We start from the raw sequence: 14952 nt of genomic DNA, 5'->3' as shown, positions 1-14952 counted from the left end.
TGTAGTCGGTACTAACCACAGGGTTTTAATCTATTGCCTGTAGCTTCCAAGGCGGTTCCCTCTGTTATAGCTTCTTCTGTTTGCTGGTCTCTTCAGTGTCTGGTTTCCGCCCTGACACAAAGGGGACGGTGGAGGACACTTTTTTTTTTTTAGGCTCACTTGTTCAGTCGCGCTGTGGGGAGGGAGGGACGCTGCAAACTAATAACACTGGCGTGTGCTCGCAGTGCCTCAGCCACACTGGGTCTGCCCCCACTCACGGCGCATGTAGCCTCCCTGCCCACACTGCTCAGGCTCTAGGCTGCTCCACCGGGAACCATCTGTGGCCGGCCCTGGGCTGCTTGCACCTCCCAGGTCCAAGCCACTCAGGTGCAGGCACTCAGGGAGTCCTCAGAGGTGCAGACTCGGTTGGGCCTGTGTTTTGTGCCCTTCCCAGGTCCGAGCAGCTCAGGTGATGAGGTGTTTGGCGAGCGCGACTGCTGCGACTTATCGCCTCCCCACCGCTGAGTTATCTAAGTATACAACCAGCGCACCTTCTCAGGCGGATGTTGACCGTCCAGACCCCCAAGAAGTTTTAGTTAGCAAAGAAGCCTGCTTACAGTTTTATAGATAATGTCTCTCTGGGGCTGCGAATGCCCCCTTCCGGCTCTGGCTGCCTGTCACTGGAGGGGGATGGTCTGTAGCCGGCTATCTCTGTTCAGTCCTTTGTTCCGTGCGCGGGCCTGGTGGTGTCTTAGGTTAGGGCTGGCTTTTCGCGTGGTAGATATCCCACAGTCTAGTTTGCTAGCCCAAATTATTTCGCTCAGATAGCGCTCGGGGTATTCAGGCCAGATCCTTACTCTAAGTGATGCAGCCTGCGCCGCGCCTCCCTGCCCAGCCCCCTCTTGCTAGTTGCGTGTGCAGGCATCTGCGCTGCTTCTGCACTGGGGGAGTTACCGTAGGGCTCGTAATCTGTGGTTTTTAATTGTTTATTTATTTTTCCTCCCTGTTATGTTGCCCTCTGTGCTTCCAAGGCTTGGCACAGATTCGGCAGTGAGAAGATTTCCTGGTGTTTGGAAACTTCTCTCTTTTTAAGACTCCCTTCCCAGGACAGAACTCTGTCCCTCCCTCTTTTGTCTCTTTTTTTGTCTTTTATATTTTTTCCTACCTCCTTTTGAAGACTTGGGTTGCTTTTCTGGGTGCCTGATGTCCTCTGCCGGCATTCAGAAGTTGTTTTGTGGAATTTACTCGGCGTTTAAATGTTCTTTTGATGAATTTGTGGGGGAGAAAGTGTTCTCCCTGTCCTACTCCTCTGCCATCTTAGCTCCTCCTCTATTTTTAATGTTTGAAGAACTCTTATATGTTTAAAAATAATGGTTTATACCAGTTTACATTGCTACTAGTAGTGTACAGGGTTCCTGTTTCCTGTATATCCTTATCCTCACATGTTATTTGTGTTGGCTTTTTAATAATAGCCATTCTGACAGATATGAGGTGATATTTCATTGTGGTTTTAATTTGCATTCTCCTAGTGACTAGTGGCAGAGAAGGCAATGGCACCCCACTCCAGTACTCCTGCCTGGAAATCCGATGGACGGAGGAGCCTGGTAGGCTGCAGTCCATGGAATCGCTGAGGGTTGGACATGACTGTGTGACTTCACTTTCACTCTTCACTTTCGTGCATTGGAGAAGGAAATGGCAACCCACTGCAGTGTTCTTGCCTGGAGAATCCGAGGGACGGGGGAGCCTGGTGGGCTGCCATCTATGGGGTCACACAGAGTTGGACACAACTGAAGTGACTTAGCAGCAGCAGCAACAGCAGTGACTAGTGATGTTGGGCATCTTTTCATGTACCTTTGGCCATTTGTGTATATTCTTTGGAAAAATATCTGTTCAGGTACTCAGTCTATTTTAAAATTGAATAATTTTTTTTTTTTTGCAGTTGAGTGTATGAGTTCCTTATATATTTTATATATTAACTTCTTAGTAGATATATATTTTACAAATTTTCTCCTATTTCATAGGTTGTCTTTGCATTTTTTTTTTTTTTTACTGTGCTTTTGGTGTCATATCCAAAACAACCATTCATTTTCCCCTATATTTTCTTCTAGGAGTTTTATGGTCAGGTCATGAAATTTCAGTCTTCAATCCTTCTTTGAGTTAATGATTGTCAGGGGTGTAATACTTTGAGTTAAGTATTGTGAGAAGTCTAATTTCATTTGTTTGCATGTGGCTATCCAGTTGTTCCAGGATCATTTATTGAAGAGACTGTCCTTTGGTCATTGCATGGTTTTGGCTCCTTTATTGTAAATTAATTCTCTGTATATGTATGAGTTTATTTCTAGGCTTTCTATTCTTGTTCCATTGACCTGTGTGTCTGTTTTTAATTCCAATACCATACAGTTTTGATTACTATGGCTTTGTAGTATAGTTTAATATCAGGAAGTGTTGTGCCTCCTAGTTTGTTGTTTCAAGATTGGTTTGGCTATTTAGGTTCATTATGGTTCCACACAAATGTTGAATTGTTTCTTCTATTTCTGTGAAAAATACCATTGAAATTTTGATAGGGATTGTATTGAATCTGTAGTTTACCTTGGGTGGTAGTATGGGTATTTTAACAATATTAGTTCTTATGATCTATCCTTGAGAATATTCATGGGTATTTGAGAAGAATATGTGTTCTGCTATTCTTGGATGGAATGTTTTGTAAACATTAAGTCCATCTGGTTTAGTGTATAGTTTAAGTCCAATTCACACACAGAGAGTTGAGGGTGAGGTTTGAGGTACTCCTAGATATTTTTTTCTTTTTGCTAATGGATTCAAAAAAGACTAAGTCCATCCCCATCAATTGCTTCTGATCATCTTCCCATATGAGATTCCTAATGTTTTATATAAAAGGAATAATAGTCAAATAGAACTAATTACAGTAGTTAATATTTATTGAGAACTTTAATTGCAGACTATACTAATTACAGACTATACTAACACTATGTGAAATATTTTTCTTAATCCTCTGTGTGGCAATGAATAGAAGTACTCAAAAGTGATCCTGAGATGTCTCTCTAGGTTGCCTAGGAAAGGAGCTAGCTGGAACTGGGGTTTCCCCCTCTTTTTGGAGGGAAGGGGTGCACTTAAACTCAGTTTTCCACTGGACAAGTGCCTTATACACCCTAACAGGATAGGCTCCAACTTTCCAGGTATCCATGGTCTTCAGGTGCTAGGCAGCTGGCCTTCCTCAAACAGTTGTCATCTAAACCCAGACTGCCTGGCAACCAAGTAGTCTTGATGTCTCACTAAGAAGTAGAATTCAAGTTTACCTTTTGAGAAGGTAGAACAGTTGTGTCAGGACTAGAGCAGCTTGACCCTGACACTGATTAACCTCTCCCTGATTATGAGAGATTATGAGAGGGTGGAAGTACTTTGCCTCTTGTTTCTGACTCTTGGTTTCCTGTGTTTCCCCAATAAATCTTGTTCTTGGTTCTCACTGTGTGATGTTGCTGTATTTATCCTAATGCCTGTTGCACCACATTCTTGCAGCAAATTTATGAATTAGAGATGCTGGGGATATCGAGAGGATGTGGGTAGAGTTTGCCATCTTCTCAGGAAAGAGTGTGATTATAAAAGTGTATGTGTGTGTGTGTGTGTGTGTGTGTGTGTGTGTGTGTGTGGAGAGCTAGGTGTAGGCTGGAGGATTGGTTGATGAAGGAAAATTTTTCCGACCCTATGAAGGTGGGGATCCGGAACGCAAAAGAGAGTAAAGTGATCCGGGCCTCAAGAACCTCATGCCCAAGCAAATTCGGCCAGAGTTAATGGGCTGCAGGTTGTCTGATGAAGATGGGTGAATTTCGAACTGGAAAATCTGGAAACAAAAATCTGCCACTAAGGGAGACTGAAGGCCGGGCTCACTGCTACAGAATTGTGGTGAAAAAGCAAAGGGGAGAGTCAGTTTCCTTATAAGAACCGCTGTGACCTTCTTAGCTCTTAATAGAATGTCAGTGCTTATATCTTGAAGGACCATTTTTCATAGCACCACCTTGTGGCAGTAAGCCGAAATGGCAGTAGTGAACTTAGATACTAGTCCTTTCCTGGTCGGGTAAGCGAACTGATATAAACTCATTTTTGGAATTTCAGGTTTGGAGATCGTTCTGGGGGAAAGGCAGTGCAAAATGGAGACAACGTTCTGTTAATATTGCTATTGGGGGCTGATGAATAAATTGCAAAATAATGAAAATAAAGAAAAGTAATGGGCCATATTTAATTTCATGAAATGTTTCTTACCAGCAGGACAGCAAGGATGGAATCCTTTCTTTGATATTTTGGTTGGCGCACAAGAACTTAAAACCCATCATTTTCATGTGGCTACTGTGAATGTGCACTTAAAATATTAGATAAACATATGTTAAAGTTATGTTACTCTTTGATGTTATTTCCTTTTATGATACTACTGTTTCTTAAAAAAATTATAAATTCTCTTGAATCCTCAACTCCAAAGAAAAATGTATATTTTTACAGAGTAGTGGTAATAATTAGTGTCTTCTTCAAAAAGTATCTGATGTTTCTGACAAATGTCAAATAGCTAATATTCTTTCTCACAAAGGAATTGCTTTTCCTAACAAAGGTTTGCCTTTGTTTAACAGAACTGAAAGTACAGGTGAGAAATAGCCTAATGTCAGTTTTTCCCAAATATTTGATCCTTCAGGCAGATGGTGGATTCATTTGCACTTGAAATGACATAGCAGTGGCACTGTAGATGTGAAGACTCTTTCATTTGCAGAGATGATTTTCAATCTCTTAAATTATCAACTTGTAGAGAAGTTTAATTTATTCTCCAGCATAGAGATCCCCAGATTTTGAATGTACTTACTAGTAAAACAAAGTAAAAATGAAATTAAACATATGATTACTAAATTTTTGTTTTGTCAAGGAAGAGCATCAAAACCTTCCCCCCAAATTACCATCTACTACTGCGAGTTGGTGATGGACAGGGAAGCTTGATGAGCAGCAGTCCATGGGGTCACAATTGGTCGGGCACGACTGAGTGACTGAACTGAACTGACCACTATAATTCAAGAAAAGAAAGAACATTATAAAGCGAAAGTGCAAGCAGATAGTGTTAAATAAGGAATAGCCCTTTTTATTACTTCTGTATAAATGGTCAACTTGTAGTTGTTGTTTATTCGCTAAGTTGTGTCTGACTCTTTGTGACCCCATGGACTGTAGCCCACCAGACTTTCTGTCCATGGGATTTCCAAGGCAAGGATACTGGAGTGGGTTGCCATTTCCTTCTCCACGGGATCTTCCCAACCCGGGGATCCAACTTGTGTCTCCTGCATTGGCAGGTGGATTCTCTACCACTGAGCCACCAGGGAAGCCCCAGCATAGTAGCCCTCTGGTCTTTTAAAACTTGAGGCAGAAGGTGGAATGGGTGTTGGTGAGTTGTTAGTCTTCACCACAGTCTCCTCTGGCAAAATCAGGTGAATGAAAGAGTGTTATTTCTAATATAAGTGATATGTCTGGGAAGAAAAAAATCAGTACAATCTTATCTATAATAGATGCTTATGAATAATATTTCCTCAATCTTTTGTACTTTGCTATACTTCCCACATTTCATAATTATTTATTTATCTGTAGTCCCTGATTAATCTTGAAGCTTTTAAATGTATGAATTACATTTTATTTATGTATATTTATTTATCTGTCTCCTTATCATTTATCCCTACTTCCTATTTATTTACAGTCAGTACCTAGTACAATTCTTGGTACATGGTAAACACTCAAGAAGTGCTCTTTAAATAAATGTATTGATTGATCTTCTGTTGGGAAAGGTCAATATTATTTCTTTAACTCTCTACACTCTGATTTTTCCACTTAATTCATGACTTTGCTGACCATTTTTTTTAATCCACAATATTCTCTTTATTGCACTCTTTACATCTTTGTTTCTTAAAGTGTATATCAGAGGGTTAAGGCTGGGTGTTACAATTGTGTAAAAGAGAGTAAGGAATTTCCCCTCATCTTGCAAGGTACTAGTATGTGGCTTCATGTACATATAAATGAGTGTTCCATAAAACAGAGATACTACTGTGAGGTGGGAACCACATGTATTAAGGATATTTTGCCACCTTGCTGCTGACTTGATTCTCATGACAGCTTGAGTGATGACTCCATATGAGATGAGAATTAGTGACAGAGGTACCAGAAGAAATACTACTCCAAGAGCAAAGACAACAACTTCAATTACTTTTGAATAGACACAAGCCATCTTGATCAATGCTGGCATCTCACAGAAAAAGTTATCCACCTCCTGGTGCCCACATCTTGGCAACTTCAAAGTCAAAGAGCAAAGAATTAAGGCACTGCCAAGACCACCTAACCAGGCAGTCAACACCATCTTCTGGCAAAGCTCAGGGTGCATTATTACTGTGTAGTGAAGAGGTTGACAGACAGCAGCATAGCGGTCATAAGCCATTACAGCCAAGAGAAGACATTCTGTGGCTCCCATGTCAAGGGCAAAGAAGAACTGGAGCACACACCCTCCATATGTAATAGACTTTTTTGGACCCCATAGATTTACCAGCATCTGGGGGATAATGCTAGTTGTGTAACAGAGGTCCACAAAAGACAAATTGGATAAGAAGAAATACATGGGCATATGGAGCTGGGTGTCTAGGTAAGATACAAGAATGATCGTTGTGTTTCCTACCAGTGTTATAATATAGAAGATGAAGACAACCACAGAGATGATGTGTTCCAATTGGGGCCGATCAGAAAAGCCCAGAAGGATGAAGTCTGTTGTGGAACTTCCATTGCTGGTTCCCATTGCTCCTTTTGAAAAACTAGGAAGCTATACCATGGGAAGAAAAAATAGTGTCAGCCTTAGGTAGAACTAAAAACCTCTGAAGTTTGTCATGAATATCCAAAGGTCACTTATTTGCATGCTTTCTCCCATTTTGGAACACCTCTTAACATATCTGCTGTGTTCATTTTCCAAAATCTCTACCTATTTCATTATATCCATAGTGGTTTTATTTATTTATTTTTTATTTGCCATGCCATGTGGCTTCCAGTATCTTAGTTCCTTGACCAGGGATTGAGCCTGGGACCCCGAGAGTTAAAACGTGGATCCTAACCACTGGATTGCTAGGGGATTCCCCAGAATGCTTCTAAAAATAATTTTTGACCACTGAGTCACACAATATTTTTCTTACAAAGCTGTTGAGCTTAAGGTAAAAGTTAAATGACATTTTCCTGGGGTAAGCTGTACCATTTGCTAACAATTACCTTCCATATTCACTTCCAAATGTCTATATCTCAACCTTTATAATCATAATAATAATTATCATCACAACCAGCATCCTCCTCCGCTTTTTCCTGCTTTTCAACATTGCACTGTTGTTCTTGTATTAATTTTTTTTTTCTTGTATTAATTTTGATGTTCTTCACTATCCTGCCCTTTTTTTGTGCAATGTGTTTTTGGTGCCAGGAAAAATACTTTTTAATTAACCTTTATTTATGTGTACAGATGCTATAGATTTCTTTGAACACCTTTATGAATCTTATTATACCATCTCAGCAGTCTTATTGATTTGTTGTAGAGTTAAAAGTTGAACTAATTCCAGAAGGCTTTGGTCTCCACATACACATGGTAGCAATCTGCATTAGCTCCTATTTACTTGTCCCTTCAGCAAAATTAACAAGGCAGTTAATTGAAACAAGAAGTTTATTAAACAATCAATGAGTTGTTTTTCCCCATGGAATTTACTAATTACATGAGCTTATCCTCTGGTTGCTTTGGAACTCTATAGGTAAAACTATCACCTAATTTCAACTCTAAAAGAATATAGATAAGGGATACAATTATATCAGTCTTTGTCTGGATACGGTATCATATCATTAAACAGATGGAATGTCTAATTACTGAGTTAGTTTATGAATTTTTTAATGTATATAAACTCTAACCATGAACTTCAGATTTAAATGTATACTTTGCATTTATAGTGTCTTTGGGTCATAGAATAACAACCTATTTGTTACAGTTATAGTAAGATAAGGTAAAGATAAATTACCTACAGTATATCATTTTTATAAGCATTTTAGTTAGAACATTATGTATTATAATCATGATGAAAGAACTGTTATTATTAAGTAGTATGAAATAGAGGTGTAGTTTTTCCTCAATAAAATGGAAATGTAATTTAATTATGAGTGTCCAGTTTCTATGCTGTAGATGTCAGACTAAGTTAAGCCGATTGCTTAAGAGCACAAGTTCTTGACTCAGAGTGCTTGGGATCAAATTCCAGCTTCACCACTCAGAAGCAATGTGTCCTTGGGAAATTTATTTAACCAGTCTGTCTACTAGGTTCTCTACCTAGTGTTATGTGAAGGGATATTGTGAAGGTTAATATTTGTGAAGACACTTGGAAGTGAATCCTTCTGTGGAAGGATTTCCAATGAAGGCCTAAAGCCTTCATTCTCGTTTAATTCTATAAATGAAAAGCTATATTCGCCTACCCCCAAATCATTGTTACTCTATTTATCCTTCATTTCCTTTTTCATGCTGGTGATTCACCATGTGGTCTACAACTAAACTGGAATGCTTAAATATTTTTTTGGCATGATTTTTTAGGTGCACAATCATGTACACAAAATTACTTTCAAATACAGTGTACAGATTGAACCAATAAGCTTCAGAAGGAGGAGAGGACTTGATTTCCAAAATGACTTGATTACAGAATGCACTTGGCTTTTTTTGACCACTTCAGGTTGAGATAGTTTTGGGAATCAAAAGGCCACAGAATTTTAGAGTTGAAATGAACCTCGGGCACCATGAATCCAGCCTTCTATCCTGCATAGAAAATCCTTTCACAGGAAGATGCACTTCCACTCCTATTTTCATAAATTCAGTAACAGGAAAGTCATTTGCACATGAAGCAGCCTCTTTCCTTTAATCAGTGTCTCTTACTTCTTATTTTGAGCTCAAAGGTGCCTTTGTAACATCGGCACTGGCTCTTTTTCTTTTTTCTGGAAATAAATACAGAATAAGTCAATTGAACATAGCTTTATAAAGGTAGTTTTATTATTAAAGAAACCATATATACAGAAAGAAAAATAAAAGCTAGGTCAGCTAAGGTGAATATTTTTGTAACTGACACGGAGGTAAAAAAACAGAATGCTGCCAGCCACCCTGGGAGCTTCTCTTTGTCCCTCATTCCAGTCATAACCCTTCTCTGTCCTTGAAAGTTCCACTATCTTGATATTTATAGTAACCACCTCCTTGTATTTTACTAGTTTAATTACTCAAATGTGCATCTGTAGACTCTATTGTTTAATTTTGTTCATTAAGAATTTTTATATGTCTTTTAAGTCTCTTTTAATATTAGAATCTATTGTTAAGTATACACTTACATTTATGTTCCCAGACCAAGTGCATAAGTCACTGAACGATCTTTAATTACTGTGCTCTTTTGGTTGCAATCCATTGGATGCACCATGGTTTATGAAATGCCTCAGAATAGTGAGTTTAGAAGTAAACACAGTGCACCAGGTGTGCTACACTGTTGAAGAGAATAGTGACAGTCTATGATTTACACAATGTTTGTAAAATATTTTAGCTAGTTTTAGCAGGTGGAAAACATTACAGTCTTCATTTAAGCTTTGGATTATGTAAGGCCCCTTGTTAGAAGTGCTGTGAAGACAGGAGTTATACTTTATGTAATTTAATCTTGTGAACCCAAATATAAGACTTCATCTTATGCTTTTTAATATTTTGGTTTAAGCCTTGAAGTCTCAAAATTTAGATATCATTTTAAATTTAAAAGTCAATATGATATAAAAAGGAGTCTTAGAACATGAGAAGAAGAGATAGATGTTAAAAGAGGCATGCTATATTTTAATTAAAACTCACTTTCATTTTTCAGAGTATGAACTTCAGTTTCTAATAATGTAGCATAACTTTACATTTTACTTTCTTCAGTGAAATCTAAGACAAATGAACCAGACATATTTAAACATAACTTGAGTGTACACAATGATATGGAGATAAAACTAGATACATAACATTTCATAGTTGTCTAAAATTTTATAAAAAAAAGATCTTAAATGGATCTTTTATAACTGTAAAGTACGATGGTACATTGCTGTAACCATGCAAAGACAAAGCAGAAAAATACAATATAAAAGTAGTTAAGACCCCCAACTCAGTCAGACCATCAGTTATGGTATTAGAACACCCTTTAGCTACCTTCTCACTGTGTAGAATGAAGCAAACTAATTATCTTCTTTAAGCCAAAGTTTCCTCATCTGCAGAATAGTTATTCTAGAGCACCTGCTTCATAGAATGGTTTGTGAGGATAATTAAATGATATATTACATATAACCTGTTTAGTAAGATGCTCAGCATAGAGAACATTTACTAAGTTAAAATATTCACTAACTGCTCTTGTTGAAATTTAATATAATCTTCATTCCTGAGAGGGAATTAGTGTCTTAGGGTTTATTTTTATCTCACATATCTATCACATATTTGCTTTAATGTTAGACTGAGATCTAACATCTGTGCTACCTAGGATCTGTTTTCTACTCCATGTCTTCTGTTGGAGATAGCAGCGAATACTTACCAGAAGAAAAAAATATTAGAAGGTAATTATACTTTCATGAGGGTAGAATTCACAGTTGTCATGCTCTTAAGTAGTCCAGATGTACTCCTGTGCACACTATGATGATCCTTCATTTCATTGATAATTCAGAAAACTTGTTTGGCAAGTCACTGAGCCTATGAAATATTGGAATAGCCACCAGTTTCTTATATTATTAATAACATGACAATCACATTCATGTTTAAATACAACAGCTGAACTGAGATTAAATAGAGGTCTCCATCTAATGTGGATGTTGGAGAAAAACTAGATGTAGGACTGGTTGAAGATTTGAAGAATTAGATTTTGTTAAATGTATTTTCGATAGTATATTTGTAGTCTTTTAGTGTATACTTTTGTTAAATGCATTTGTAGATAGATTTTTGCCTAATTAAACAAAGAGAGTGCTATGTTGGTGTGCGTATACTACAAGAATCGTAATGATGTAGCAGGGAAATATTTGTGTGCAATTTTAAAGGCTACTATGTGGATGTGATTTAGACCTTGGGGACTAGTGCCCCACAGAGGTGATTAACAAATCTTTGACTATGGTCAGAATCTTATCTAAACAACAATTTTATGAAAAGTTCCCTTAAGATTTTGGGGTCTATCCATTATCTGTTTAGATTTCTCCCATGGAAATTAATTTCAGAGGTAAATTTATATATTGCACTGAAGTTACTATTGCATATTATAAATATAATGTAAACCATATTTATTAAAATAACACATTTAATTGAAATTTGGATTATTCAACAGGTAAGACATCAAGTTGGAGAAATATAGGCAATTGTCTAGATATTGTGTGTCCATAGGAAATAAGATATATGATTAAAAAATCATGGAATAATTAAAATTCTAGGTTCATGAGCTATATAATCACTGTTTCATTTTCAATAAATTAAGGATAATACTGTGAATACATTTCAGCCTGCCCTTCTGTTCAAGAGCTGAAAATTTTCTAATAGCTTAGAGCTGCCTATGTGGCTTCACACTGTCCAGTCTGTCTTCCTGCCCGACTCCCAGGGGAATCATGGTCTTGATTTCTGTGTTCATCACATACCTGCATTAGGATATAATTTATACATTGACACACTCCCCTACATATGTGGAGAATGTCTAAATAGCCTGTATTTTTTCTATGTGCAACTTCACAGAATTTGTCTATTAGTTCTTGGAGTTTTTTTCGTTAGGTCTTTAGGATTTTCTATATCAAAGATCATGTCATCTGCAGAGACAGTTTTACTTCTCACTTTCTGATTTGGATGCTTTTCATTTCTTTTCCTTTTCTAGGATTTCCCAACTATATTGATAGAAGTGGCAAGAGTGGTCATCATTGTCTTGCCCTTGATATTCGAGGAAAAGCTTACAACCTTGTACTAGTGAGTATGGTGTTTGCTCTGGGCTTGTCATATATGATTCAATGTCTTTACTAGTAATTGGTCTGTTAGATTTTCTACCAATATTTCTTTCTAATCCAATCTTGGTAGGTTGTATGTTTTTAGAAATTAACTGTTTCTTCTAAGTAGTTCAATTTATTGGTATAGTGTTTTTTGATCCTATCTATTTTGTGTGGTAGCAGTTGTAATGTCTTTTTCATACTTTTTTTATTTTTGTCCTCTTTTTTTGCTGATGGAGCCTGCAATGCATTTAGTAGGAACTGCATCTTTTTGTTGCCCTCCAAGGGTCCTGCTGCTGCTGCTAAGTCGCTTCACTCATGTCCGACTCTGTGCGACCCCATAGACGGCAGCCCACCAGACTCCCCGGTCTCCGGGATTCTCCAGGCAAGAACACTGGAGTGGGTTGCCACCTCCTTCTCCAGTGCATGAAAGTGAAAAGTAAAAGTGAAGTCGCTCAGCAGTTCCCGACTCTCAGTGACCCCATAGACTGCAGCCTACCAGGCTCCTCCATCCATGGGACTTTCCAGGCAATAGTACTGGAGTGGGGTGCCATCGCCTTCTCCTAGCTGCTGCTTTTTCAGGCTCTTCCTTCCTCACGGTCACCACTCCCCGAGTCTTGCAGCACATCTCAGCATACTGAATTTGGTGAGAAAGAAGTCGTTTGTTTGTCAGTGTCTTTGTTGCACAGCTAGGGAAGCCGGTTGCTCACTCAGGTACTCTCACATTCTCCCAGTGGAGAAATCACAGGCTAAGGAAGTCTCCTTTGGCACTAAGCTGTGACACCTTGGAGGAGAGGTGGTAGGTAGTAAAGTAAAACTGTTCTTCTTAACCTCATCAGTGTGTCCATCTTGTATTTGTCTCTGCTCCAGTGATGTGCTGGTACTTCTCATTGGACTCCCAGAGTTTCACAAAGGCAGTGCTGTCTGTTGGTGATTGCACAGATCATCCTGAATATGCAGGAACCTTAGACTATGGCTTGCTTTTCTAATTGCTTAGTGGTGTCTTTGGAAGAGACAAAGCTTTAATTTTAAAAAGTTCAACACATGAATTTTTCTTTTATGATTAGTCTTTACCTACTCTAAGCTTATGAAGATATTTCTCTATATTTTATTCTAGAAGCTTTATATTTTAGCTTTTATTTTTAGTCAGGGATTCATTTCAAGTTAAAGTTTTCTGTATGGTGTGAGGTAGAAGTTGAACGTCAGTATTTTCCATAGAATATCCAGTAATTTCAACGCCATTCATTGAAAGATTATCTTTTTCTTATTAAATTTTGACACCTTTGCAAAAAGTCAGTTGACCCTATACATCCATTTCTGAGCTCTCTATTGACCTATTTGTGTATGGTTAGGCCAATACTGCACTGTCCTGATTGGTGCAGTTTTATAGTAAATCTAGGAATCAGGTGATGTCATTCCTCCAGTTTTGTTCTTCTATGAAGATTTGGGGATAGTGTAGGTTTTTGCATTTCCATGTCAGTTTTACAATCAGCTGGTGAATTTCTTAAAAAAAATTGGTTGATTTATTGGTTTCCTATTGCTGCTGTTCCAAACTACCAGAAACTTAGTGGCTTTAAATAACATGAATTTATAATCTTACATTTTTGGAGACTGGACGTCCAAAATGGATATCCCTGAGAAAATCACAAGGTGTTGGTAGGGTTGCATTATTTTCTGGAGGCACTAGGAAGAATTCATTTTCTTGCACTTTCCAGTTTCTAGGGGCTGCCATGGTCATTGGCGTACGGATTCCTCCCCTCTTTAAGCTAGGAATGGCCAGTCTAGCGTTTCTCACATTGATCACATTGACTCTCCTGCATCCTTTTTCCTTCATTTAAGGATGCTTCTGGTTGTATTGAGTCCATCCATATAATTCAGAACCCTCTCCATATTTTAAGGTTTCTGAATACCAGCCTTAATTCCATCTGAAACTTTAACTCTTTCTTACTGCATCACATAATATATTCACAAGTTCAAAGGGATAGAATGAGGACCTCTCTGGGGGAGCCATTATTCTGCCTACTTAGTTGGAGATATTTTGAATCTGGAGATCAGTTTGGGGAAAATTGACATTATAACAATATTATGTCTTCCAGTCCACGAACATGGTCTAGCCCCATATTTATTTAGGCCTTCTTTGAGTTCTCTTAGTGATGTTTAGTAGTTTTCAAAGTAGAGATCTTGTACATCATTCATTTAAATTTATTCTATTTAAGATGCTATTGTAACTGATATTATTTTACACTTTCAATTTTCAATTGTTATTGCTCATATGGAAATATAATTTGGTTTAAATTTTCACCTTGTATCGAGCTACCATTCAACTTCACTTATTAATTCTTGTTACTGTCTCTACTACAGTTTTAAATTGAATTTGTGTTTGTCTTGTTCCTGAATTCAGGAGGAAAATATTCATTATTTCATGATTAAACATAGTGTTAGTTCAAGCTTTTTTTTTTTGTAACTAGTCTTTTCTAAATTAATTAAGCACCCTGCAACAGAGAATCTGGCTGACACTGCCATCCAATCTGCATCTTGACAACCATTAATCTAGAGATGAAATACTGGTATCTTTACATCTTCACTTTCTAGAAAAGAATACTTCAGAGAACAGTCTCTACCTGCCTCCCCCTTTAAATTCTTACATGAATATATCTAATAGTTTTCACTTTCTAGCCCTTATAGTACAAGAAACCAGACAGTGTGATGCTAAATTGGATTCTGAGTACAAATCAACAACATATTTCACATACTGGTAACAATTTTTCTTTAGTCTCTTGGTTCTTGGATATTTGACACTCTCATTGATCTCTTGCTTGACTGCATTAATGCTGAAAAATTTAAGAAATTACATGAATTGTCTACTATCTGAGCTATTTCATATCAGAAAATTTCTGTTTCTTTCATATATAAAAGACAATTTACTTGGACATAGGATTATTT

At 37.7% G+C, this 14952-nt stretch overlaps 1 protein-coding gene across 1 annotated transcript; it reads right to left on the bottom strand.

The window, feature by feature from the left end:
• Nucleotides 1–5782: 5782 nt before the first annotated feature.
• On the bottom strand, nucleotides 5783–6796 carry LOC109576715 (putative olfactory receptor 2W6). The gene has a single exon (XM_019985356.2). The coding sequence runs from the start codon at nucleotides 6794–6796 to the stop codon at nucleotides 5825–5827; it is 972 nt and encodes a 323-aa protein (XP_019840915.2). The 3' UTR covers nucleotides 5783–5824.
• Nucleotides 6797–14952: the final 8156 nt, after the last annotated feature.

Source organism: Bos indicus, chromosome 23 (assembly GCF_029378745.1).
Source record: "Bos indicus isolate NIAB-ARS_2022 breed Sahiwal x Tharparkar chromosome 23, NIAB-ARS_B.indTharparkar_mat_pri_1.0, whole genome shotgun sequence".
In the NCBI taxonomy this organism is placed as follows: Eukaryota; Metazoa; Chordata; class Mammalia; order Artiodactyla; family Bovidae; genus Bos; species Bos indicus.
This window is presented reverse-complemented; position numbering and strand designations above follow the sequence as displayed.